This window comes from Myotis brandtii, unplaced genomic scaffold, assembly GCF_000412655.1.
Source record: "Myotis brandtii unplaced genomic scaffold, ASM41265v1 scaffold972, whole genome shotgun sequence".
In the NCBI taxonomy this organism is placed as follows: Eukaryota; Metazoa; Chordata; class Mammalia; order Chiroptera; family Vespertilionidae; genus Myotis; species Myotis brandtii.
In genome coordinates this window covers 3,488-14,912 of record NW_005372032.1, presented here as the reverse complement: position 1 = coordinate 14,912, position 11,425 = coordinate 3,488, and the positions used below count along the sequence as shown (strand labels likewise).

At 52.5% G+C, this 11,425-nt stretch overlaps 1 protein-coding gene across 1 annotated transcript; it reads right to left on the bottom strand.

Moving 5' to 3' along the window:
- Window positions 1-5,797: 5,797 nt before the first annotated feature.
- LOC102257605 (butyrophilin subfamily 3 member A3-like) lies at window positions 5,798-10,444 on the bottom strand (the record flags this gene model as incomplete). Its single annotated transcript, XM_014533380.1, has 6 exons — window positions 5,798-6,528; window positions 8,466-8,492; window positions 8,888-8,911; window positions 10,041-10,067; window positions 10,153-10,173; window positions 10,286-10,444. Coding segments are annotated over 6 exons (920 nt in total), but the record flags the coding sequence as incomplete, so codon positions are not given.
- Between the last annotated feature and the right edge of the window lie 981 nt (window positions 10,445-11,425).

Genomic DNA, 11,425 nt, shown 5'->3' with positions numbered 1-11,425 from the left:
GGGGCACCGCCCGCACCGGGGTCTCCAGCTCCGGAGAAAAAGGGCCCCGCAGGCTGCGCTCCCGGGAACCTGTCACTGAGACGGAGCAGCAGGCTCATCGCTGAAATGTTACCCGGACTTGCGGCCGTTGGTTGTAAACAACCAGACAAAGCAGCTGTGACGTGAATGATCATTAAATAGCAATGAAAACAAATGAATAAAAAAACTTATTTGAGATCCAGTGATCCCACTTCTAGGAATATATCCCAGGAAACCAGAAACACCGATCAGAAAGGAGATATGCACCCCTATGTCCACAGCAGCACAGCGTACAATAGCTAAGATTTGGAAACAGCCCAGGTGCCGTCAGTGATGAGTGGGTTAGAAACCTGTGGTACATCTGCACCATGGAATACTATGCTGCTATAAAAAAGAAGGGACTCTTACCATTTGCAACAGCATGGAGGGAGCTGGAGAGCATCATGCTAAGCGAAATAAGCCAGTCCGAGAAGGATAAGCATCACATGATCTCACTCATTTGTGGATTATAATGAACATAAACTGATGAACAAAAATAGAACGAGAGTCATAGAAGCATCCAGACGTTCCAACCTCAGAGGGAAGGCAGGGGAGGGTGGGTAGGGGGATGGAGGGTAGATCAACCAAAGAACTTGTATGGATATAAGCATAACCAATGGACAGTCATTGGGGGAGGGGGGACAGGTGAAGGCCAGGGATGGGGGCGTGAGTAGGCTGGGAGAGGACAAGGGGGGTGGTGGTAGGGGAAAGAGGGAGTGGGACATATGTAATATTTTCAACAATAAAAAATTCTGGCCCTAACTGGTTTGACTCAGTGGATAGAGTGTCAGCCTGCAGACTGAAGGACCCCAGGTTGGATTCCGGCCAAGGGCATACACCTGGTTTGCGGGCACATCCCCAGTAGGGGGTGTGCAGGAGGCAGCTGATCGATTCTCTCTCATCTTCTCTCTCACTGATATTTCTAACTCCCTATCCTTCCCCCCCAACCCCCCACCCCCGTCTGTGGATGGAGTGACACAGGTTAGGGACAGCCCACTGCACTCCTCCGGCTGGAGAGGGTAGGACACTGAGTGGCCCTGGAAATGCCGTGTCGGGCACTGAGGACCATTTCCTCGTCTGTTTTGGGGAAATGCTGTCACCTTGCCATGTGCCCATTGGAGGGGAAGGTCCTTCAACCGACCTCGAAGCAAGAGGCTAGCTTTTCTCAAGACACCAGTCCTCGCTGTCCCTCCCAGCCACTCGGGCCTGCCAACTCCTCCGGCCTGCCAGCCACAGGGGTTCCCAGCCACTCAGGTCTGCCAGCCACTCTGGGCCTGCCCCGGGAGGGGCTCTACTATAGTCCCTCTGCAGCCTTCAGGATTACAAAATGATGACCAGGTGAGGAGACCCAGAATGCACACAGCACAGCCAGAGGCCTGGCAGGGAAGGTGGTCACAGGGCGTGTCACAAGGCGATAATACAGAGCACTGGGAACACAAGAAATGCACACCATACACTGAGATGATGCAAAAACACCTGAGTTGGCATCCTTCATTCTCTACTCGTCCAGCAGCAAAGGACCTCTGATGCGTTCATATAAATCTCAGGCAGTGAGCAGGAAGCCCACGTGACCAAACCTGCCCCCTCCCACCCTAGCACCTCCAGGATCAATAAAGCAAAAACCACCAAAGTAAAAGGGATCAGCCAGTGTGCTCAGCCATGCCAGGGGCAAGCACAGAAAGCTGTGGCACCACTTTCAGGAGAAAACTCTGCCGTTTAAACTCTCATTTCACATGGTCAGTGTTCTCCCTTCCTAAGTCACTGCTACGGCCCACAGACCAGCCTGACACTGGGGACAGGGCCTGGGCAACGCCACCCTATGCGTGGGACCAGGAGTGTGCCGGAGGCCTCACTCCACGGCTGCCAGCTGCTCAACGGCACAGAGGACTTCCTTTGTGATTTCTTCAAGTTCTTTCTGCTGATGGTTGGCTTCCTTTGCCACTTTGTTCTTGGCTCTTTCCTTGTCCAGTTTCAAAAGTTGACCGAGGGCGAGTCTTCAAGCTGCTTCTTGACAGGAAGGAAGGCACAGCCAGGTGGATGCTGCTTGTGTGTCCCCCACCCCCCTGGCCGGCATCTGGCACCAGCCTTCCAGCTCCTGGAAGCAGAAGCCGCCCTGGATCAGTCGGGCTGGTTCTCGGGTGGGGCTGTGGATGGAGCCGGCCGTGGCTACCGGTTCCGGGGTGCAGGCGCCCCCTGCCCCCCAGGAAGGGCCGTTCTTGATCGTGGAGACGCGGTGGTCCTTGAGGTAGAGGCACCCGGCCCACCGCCACCCCGAGCGGGGCCGCCATGCAAATCGAGCGGCCCCGGAGTTCAAGTCTTTCACGGAGTGTTTAATCCCAGCTGCCAATTGGAGCTGATGCCAATGGCCAGGTCACCTGCGGGCCTGTTTTGCAAAAGCCCTCTCTGGTTTTAGCTGCAACTACGGGTGACAGCCATTAAAAACAAATGTTATGGGTTTATTTGAGCCAAACTGACAACATCTGCTGGGGGAGCAAGATCTCAAATGCTCTCAGAAATAATAGTTTTGCAGCTTCTTTTATGCATGTGAAATTAAGGAGAGGCCATATCCTGTTTACTTTTGTTTGCCTTCCTTATTTTTAAAAAACAATTCTAACATCAAAATAAGCCAATATTATTGTTTTATGACATCAAACTCTAAATCTATGCAAGAAATTAACTATTGACAAATGTAACTTTTACTCACAATCTCTGGCGATGTGGGCAAATGCATGTGAGAATTTCAGCAACCTTTGCACCGACAGTAATTGCACCAGCATCTATTGAGAGCTCACCGTGTGCGGGTAGGCATCCTTCTGAGCACGTGGCCCATGTAAGTTCACAGCGAGCCTGTGGGGCAGGTGAGGGAAGCGCACATTTCAGGTTTCAGGCAGCCGGTCCCCCTGGTTCTATGGCAACACCAGACCTGCAGACTCAGTCCTCCCCTGGTCGCGTGTATTTTCTGAAAGCCCAACACGACCCTCCCTGACCTCTCACCTCCCACACTACACTCCGTAGTGACCGACAAAAACAACAAAAGTCCCCCAAACATCTATTTTTTACATCTATGCAGAAAGCTAGATAAGAAAAGGAATGAAATAGAATCTGGTGAAGTGCAAATACAAGCAATTCGGAGGCAGAGAGAATCCGGGGTTGGTTGGAGGGAACCTGGCATGATTCATATCCAGTTGCGTGGTTTGCAGGAACCATCGAAAATTAATTCCATACATCAGCTGGACAGATTAAAAAGTCCTGGGCTCTGTGTCCAATGTGCTCACAAGCTTCCACTTGCCCACATTTCCTGGACAGCCTGTCCGCGCCTCCAGCATCTCACTCTGATTAACGCAGGTCCCCTCTCTCTGAGCCCCGATTCCACTGGGGCCCCTCAGTCTCTGCTCCACACCACAGCCCGAATGCTCCTGCCTCCCTCACTTCACACCTCTCCTCAGCCTCCAGGGCTCCCACTGCACTTAGAGCAGGAACTGGAGTCTTCTGCTCCCTGCACTTTGTAAATTATCTGAATGTTTGACATTTTAAGATCTCAGAGAGGGGAATATATTTCCACTGATTTTCAGGGATGGTGATTGTATTTTATTCCTTAACTTTAAAATGAAAAGACTCATAAAAATAAAATTTATATAATTTACAATAGTAATGCTATACTTTGCTTCATATGAATGTAACTATTTCTGGACCTATTTTGGAGGTCATATATATTTGGATTTTATATTTTACAGGGTGTCCCAAAGAAATATGTATACACTTTAACAGTTGATAGCTCAATTTTGAAAATTAAATGTATTTTGCCCTAGGTAGTTTTGCTCAGTGGATTGAGCATTGACCTGTGGACTAAAGGGTCCCAGGTTAGATTGCAGCCAAGGGCACATACCTTGATTGCAAGCTCCTCCCTGGTCCGGGCCCTGGTCAGGGCAGGTGCAGGAGGCAAACAATCGATTTCTTTCTCTTACACTGGGTCCAGCACACCCACACCCATGTGATGCTCCCTTCCTGGGCCCCACAGACTCCAATTGGGCCCTTTTGTACATTTCTTCTAGAAAAGGGGTCGGCAAACTCACTAGTCAACAGAGCCAAATATCAACAGTACTTCCTCAAAATAGACTCGCCCAGGCCGAAAACCGACTTCAGCGCAGGGGCCATGAAGTTTTAATCCCACTGTACGTGTGCCCGCACGTGGTATTTTGTGGAAGAGCCACACTCAAGGGGCCAAAAAGCCGCATGTGGCTCGCGAGCTGCAGGTTGTCGACCATGGTTCTAGAATAACCCTCCCAAGGCATATTTCATAACATTCCCCACCTGTGACCACTAGTAAATGCTTTCTCTGGAGGCCTCCATGACCTCTGACTCAGTTTGACACAGCAATCAGCACATGAGCAACAACCCCACTAGCAGTGACTCCAGGACTGGACTCTGTTCCCCATGCCATTCCCTTCACCTGAGTTGTTCCCTCACATCTGCCTCCTGGGAAAACAACTCTGGATGCTCCCAGCCTGTTGTGTCCCAGCTTCTGCTGACAGCCAGCAAGGAATGGCAACCTGGGTTCCACCACTGCAGGAAACTCAGTTCTGCCAACAACCAGAATTAGCAAGAAACAGACTGTTCCCGGGACCCTCCAGAAAGGAGCCCAGCCTGCAGACCCCTGGATGTCAGTCAGGCCAGAGCCACACTGGGCTTCCCACCTACAGACATGTGAAGTAAGGAATCTGTGTTACATTAGGTCATGAAATTTGTGGGTTTTATTACAGCAGCTTACAAAGCTAATACAATAAGGATTTTGTGAAAATGTGGTGGGTAAACTGTGGGGGTGAAAACCTAGAAGAAGCTCAGTTGAAGTGTGAAGACCATTAACCAATTTATTTAACAAATGTAACCTGACCACCACCTGCCGGGTGGAGGACACACAGTGGTGACCAATCACAGTGATGGTGATGGAGTGGCTTTTCCCAGGACCCAGCAGTTACAGGAACCTCCGGGAACATGGACACATACTCAGCATGGAATGTCCTTTCCTGGAGATGGGGCCACAATGTGATAAAACTTCCACTGCAGTTCACCTGACTCCCTTCCCCCAAATTCATGCCTCACAATGAGCTTTAGGGATGAAGCTGGAGGGTTGGTTCAGCTTCATGATCACAGGTCACAAGCTGGTGAGGAGTGTGGCCTCTAGTCCCTTCTCAGCCCCGGGTGAGGTGGTCACTGTGAATTCATTCTGTGGACGATGTCATCATGGACAGCCAGCCAATGGAGCAGTGGACCATGGCTCTGACAGTCCCCCTTGAAGGAACCAGGTGGGGTGTGGCCTTCATAGTCACCTACAGTGACCTTCTCCCTGGGGCCCTGGGAAGGGAACCTCAGGCTGCCCATGACCCTGCCCAACAGGAACAACTGGCTGCAAAGGAACAGACTGGAGGTGGAGGGAGGGTCAGAGGTCAAACACCTCCCAGCAGCACTACTTTCTGCATGAATTACATGTCACTTCCCTGGGCCCTGCCTCCCTTTCCACACTTTCAATGAGGCCCCCTCACAGGGGTGTTGTGAGGATTGGTGAGTGAGATTCACCTGAAGCATTTAGCCCAGCACCCACCACATTCTAAGTTACCTGTAAATGTGACCTATGGTTTCAGAAAGTGAGCTTTGCAAAGTTAATTAACTTCCTGCATCCTGGTCTCATCTATCATGTGGAAAAGGTGAAAGATAACTAGTAAAGTGCTACACTCAGTGAGTTTTTAGTAAGTATGTTCCTGATGTAAATATGTTCCTGCTGTGAGGTTTGGCTGTTTAGGAAGCCCTCAGCTCAGGGCTGGGCAGGGGGAAGCAAAGACCTTTCTTCAGCCTGAGGGTCCTCATTGCCATCAGCTGAGCCTGCGGCCACTGGGGTCTCCAGGGAAGGGTCAGGCAGTGGGTCAGGCAGAAGGAAACTCCCCACTCCTTTTGGTGCTGGGCAAATGGTCAAGGCAGTGGGCTCCTCTGAGAAAATCCGGAAAAGAGGCAAGAGAGGCCCAGAGAAGGGAGTCTGTGAGAAGGTGTAGGTGTGCGTTCCATCAGTGGCATCATAGAATGAGACCTCCCCCCTCTCATAGTCCAGGAAAACCCCCACTCTTTTAGGAGGGTTGACAATTGTGAGTTTGCTCCAGGGATCGGTTTGAGCCTGGAAGTCATGCCCATCCAACAGTGCTATTGTCCAGAATCCATTCTGGGGTGTTATTTTAACAGGACATATTCTCTCCACATTATCCATACACACCCCTAAATTCCACTGTTTCCTGTCTCCCACGTCCACCTCCCAGAAGTGTCTGCCTGACATGAAGCTCTCACGGCCCAGCACACAGGAACGATATTGAAATCTCTTGGGGTTGTCTGGCAGGCTCTTCATTGTTCCAGCCCAGTTCAGTCTCCTCCGGTCCTCAGAAATAAGGAGGTTGGGGTGCGCAGTGTCGGGATCCAGAATCACGTCCGCTGCAGAGAGTTCCAGTGGTGTGGGGTCAGCCATGGTTTCCAGATTTGAGAGCCTCAGGCTCCAAGGCTTGGGTCTGGCTGGTGAGACCTGAGCCCAGAACCTGGGGTCCCACCTGCCCTGAGTGTGACCCTCAGCAAAACCAAGTGAAACCACAGGGCCTGGTGGTCAGTGAGGAAGGGAGGGTGAGAAGGGCTGGGGTCTGCCTAACCCACCATCTCAAGTGGCCACCTTCCTTCTATCTTTCTCCTGTTTCCTCCGCAGAATGACTGTGCCCACCTGTGCTGCATAGTCACATGGATTCCATTTCCAGCCCTTGCTCTACCCACCTGAGCCGGACGTCCTCCTTTTCTGCATAGTCTCTTCTCTCTCTCTCTCTCTCTCTCTCTCTCTCTCTCTCTCACACACACACACACACACACACACACACTATGTAATGTTGCAAGTCTCAATGTGATACCTGTAAAAGGGGAATAAAAATACTCATCTCCAGGGTAGAAGAAAACAGAATGTGAGCTGTATGTAGCCCAAAGCCAGGCATCGAGGAGGCAACTGGTGTGATCATAGCGACCAGGTCTCTGCTGTGCTGGGCCATGCTGGGCTCTATGTGATCCTGACTCCCCACCTGCTCCTCCCTCTTTGCCCAGGAATCGTCCCCCTTGGGCAGCATCACTGGGCTCTCTTGCCTCTGGTCACCTGTTCGCTTTGGCCAAAGGCAGTACTGGCTGAAGCCTGGAGGGAAGGAAAGAGAGGCACAGCCCCGACTTCCCCACTTCCTGTGATGGAGAAGCTCTAACAGAGCACGCCTCCTCTCAGGCAGCCTCTCCCTGAGCCACAGCCTCCTCAGGGCTCCAGTGATTGCCCCCCGACCCTCTGCCTTGGGCCTGGGGGTGGTGACAGCTCCCACTGCTGTGAGCGTGGGGCACTGCTCTTCCTTGTGGTTTCCCTTAATGCCACTCTGGCCTCTAGAATAGGTCCTTCCCTAAACCCTCTGTAATCACTGGGCAGATGTGGCTGAATCAACCCAACTCCATCTCTGTGTCTCAGATTTCCTTCATCTTTTCATGCTGTGACCTTTGACCAACCACCCTGTCCTTAGCAGGCACACCAAAGCCTTCAGGGTGATGATAATGTGTGTTCATTAAAATGTTGCCATAAACACTTTTGTGGGTAACACTAGAACGACATGACAACGCAGGTCAACACCAAACGCGATGGTATCGATTATAAAGAACCATGCAGCACAAGACCCTCAGGAGGCATGGCTGGTGCTGCCACACCCTTTGTCCCTTTGTTCTGTCAATCATTATACCCGAGTTCTGTATTAAACAAGTGCTGTAACTGGTCCATGAGTGGAATAGTCTGTGCAGACTGACACGTAGTCCGTGCACCCCAACCCCTCACCCCTGTGAGTAAATGACTCTATAATGCAGTCTCTTATAATATAAGGAGTTGATACATCATTTTTACATCTTAAGAACCTTTTCCTGACTGTGGTCATCACCGTCAGACGCACACCCATCATGAAAAGGCCATGGCTTCCCTCTTGGAATTTTGACCAACACACACTCATCCTCATCACCTCGTCTAGTCTCACCTCCACCCTCACATAGTAGGAATGACCACCATCATCTCAAAGGGACTCAGAGACATGGCACAGCTTGAGGAGGCTCAGGGCAGGAGGGGCAGCAGCTGGGCCAGGTCACCTCCTCCCTCTCCCTCCAGCCCCTGCCCCCAGCTCCACCCCTCATGCCTCCTCCTTCTCCCACAGACCTGGGGAAGCCCGGGCGGCAGCTGTCCCTGGCTCTCTTGGCAGCAGATGCGCACACTGTGGGGACCACATGTTACCCACCCAGATGTCCCCCAGTCAAGAGAAGGAGCAGAAAACGGGAGCCAGGCCACTGAGTTGTTGTCCCAGGGAACACAGTGACTCACTCACCAGGTTGGTAAAGGGCCATCTTCCACTCTGAAAGGAAGGAGACACAGGCAAGGAAAGGTCATCACCTCTGTTCTCCCCCCACCATCCTCCTCACTGAGCCTCTTCCCTCTCCTTCCCACCAATATCTAGTTTCCTTCCTCCACAGATCTGAGGAGGAGGCATAAAAGCTCTCAGAATGTTGGGCTTCCCTCCATCACGGTGGGTTGTGGGTGACGTGGCCAGGCTGTGCCCAGGTGTGGGCGTGTGTGGCAGCAGGTGAGGGGACGCTGGAGCTGGGAGGTCCTCTCTGGGGGTCCAGAGAGGCAGGGTGGTCCTCCCCAGAACATGAGCTCTGAACAGGGTCTGATGACCCCTCACCAACACAGAAAGGGTTTAAGGGCTTTTTACACAAGTGCAGGAACCAGAGGGCATGAGTCACTCACCAGCATAGGCCCGAGACCTGTCACCTGCAAAGGAAGGAGGCAGGGTCACCTCAACCGTCATTTCTGAGTCCTTTCCTTTCTCTTTTGTTTGACCCCCACCTCCCGCTCCCTCTGCCTGCTCCCCGCTCCTCTTTAAAGTCACCTGCACCTAGTGACCTGCAGACACCAAGTGGGGCTTCCCCAGCTGCACCTGTAGGTCTGTCCTGTACGTGTCTGTACAGCAGTCACCTTTAACTACTGTTTCACTTTCTGAAGTTTCAGTTACCCTCTGTCACCCACAGTTGGAAAATATTACATAGAAAATTCCAGAAATAAGCAATTCATAAGCTTTAAATTGCACACCATTCCGAGTAGTGTGATGACACCTGTGCCATCCGTCTCTCACATGCCAACCTGAGAACCATCCCTGTGCCCAGCATGTCCACCCTGTGTTCCTCCCATTAGCCACTTAGTCAGCTAGGAGCCATCTCTGTGGTCAGATCTGCCTCAGCATCACAGGGCTGGTGTGAAAGTCCCCTGATGTTACTTAGTAATGACCCATCATTGCAGTGCTGCTGGCCATTGGGGTGTGGCAATGAGAAGCCTTCCTTTAAGTGAGAAGGAGAAACCTACTATACACAGGGTGTGGTGCTATCCGTGGGCCAGGCACCCACTGGGTCTTGGAACCATGCACCTGGCACATGAAGTGACTGTCTTCCTCCTGTACCTGGCTAGGCTTGTTGTGTGCTAGAACCCATCTACCTTATTCTGCATAATTTCCTGCCATTTTCCAAAAAGGATTGGGTGACTTAATGAGAAAATTCCAGACACTACTTTTCAGCAGTTAAGATAAATCTGACACCAGCCCTTCCTCCTTGGAAGAGAATGTTCTCTCTCCTTCTGGTTTCCTCTCAGCAGCCTATAGATTCTGTAGAGCAGCCAGGGAGGGAGGACTCACATCATGAATCCATCTCCCCCTCTCCTTCTGGGGTTCCCTGGACATGTGGGTGGAGCGGCCTGGTGGAGAGAGCCTGACCCCTTTCTCCAGCGAGGAAACCCTGCCGACCTCCCGCATCAGTGTCCTCATTCCTTCCCCTGGGCGGTCAGGGGTGAGGAAGGGGGTAAACTAGACAGATCCCAGCAGAGAGTCTCAGAGGCAGGTCCAGGTACTCACGTGCCAGGTACTGCTGCTTCATCTTCCCTGCAGGGGAAACGGGAGGGAAGGGGAGGGTGAGGCGGATAACCAGGGACCTCAGAAACCCTCCTGGAAGGGGATTGGAACTTACTGAGCTCCTCCTGCAGCTTCTCTGGAAATAAGCAGAAAGAGAAGGTGCTGTCATGGGCACGGAAAGGGGAACCCGCGCTGTGGGTGGAAGGCGTGGGGCGAGGAGGTCCCACCCACCTGCAGCCAGGCCTCACCTAGGGCGATTTGCTCCTGCTGATCCTCCTGGCTCAAGGCCCGTATTCTCTTCTGCTGTCGACACCATGAGATCACCGCCCCGACCAGGATCCCCAGCAGAGCCGGAAGGGTCACCCCGAAGGCCGCCCGCCAGGGCTGTGCGCTGGAGAAGAAGGGGCCTGCGGAGGGAAAGCCTCAGCTGCTTGCCCAAAGAGTCCTGGGGCCTCTCGGGAGGGGAAGCGACATTGCTCTTCCCAAAGTGCTCAGAACTCTTCCCTTCACACAGACTAGTGTCCGAATGTCTGGTTCTCACATGGGAACAGTTAGAATATAATGTACAGACAGTCACTGGAATCTCCTCTCCACTCCCTCCCCCATGTATCAGCGGCTTAACCTGCTGCCTCAGAAGGTGACCTTTGGGCTGGAGGGTGACCTTGAACCAATAACTTAGCCCTTCTGTCCTCAGTGTCCTCATCAGCAGAGCATGAAGTTAATGCTCTAAAGTCCCTGACATGACGTCAGTGCCATGTAACAGTTTATTCATTTTAAAAACATAAACATCTTCGAGACCCAAGATGGTGACCATGGGGACCGCAGGCTGCAAGATAGTGTGTGAGTGAGAGAGCGGAAGGGAGGGCGTGGACGGCGGGAGTGTCTGTGTGTGAGGGAGGGAGGGACAGCTATGTTCCACGGGACTGTGGGGCTGGCGGACCAGGCTCCCCAGTGGGGCAGCCTCTTCTGCTGCTGAAACCTCTCCCGAGCGGCCGGCTCTGCGGCAGGGAATGCACCATCTTGTAGGGGAGAGCGGCTGTGATTGGGAGCCCAGCCTCATCTCCACCCGGGAGACCTCGGATACCTCCCGGGACCCTAAAACCACATCGCCCAGGGACCAGGTGCCTCAGCTGCCAACCCACGAACACCAGGACTCCAGCCTCCCCGGCCATGGGCACCTAAAAAGTTTGTCCAGGGGGAGACAAGCTGGCAGCTGAATACACGGACGGGTCCTGCGCCTTCTCACAGAGCAGATGGAAGGAAGAGCTGCACCGAATAACACCCACCCGGAATTGGAGAATTAAACACAACTGGAGAGGAAAGTGGACAGAAAGGTCAGAGATCACCTAGACTAGAGAGAGAAATAATCTCTGCCTCCTCAGGTTCAT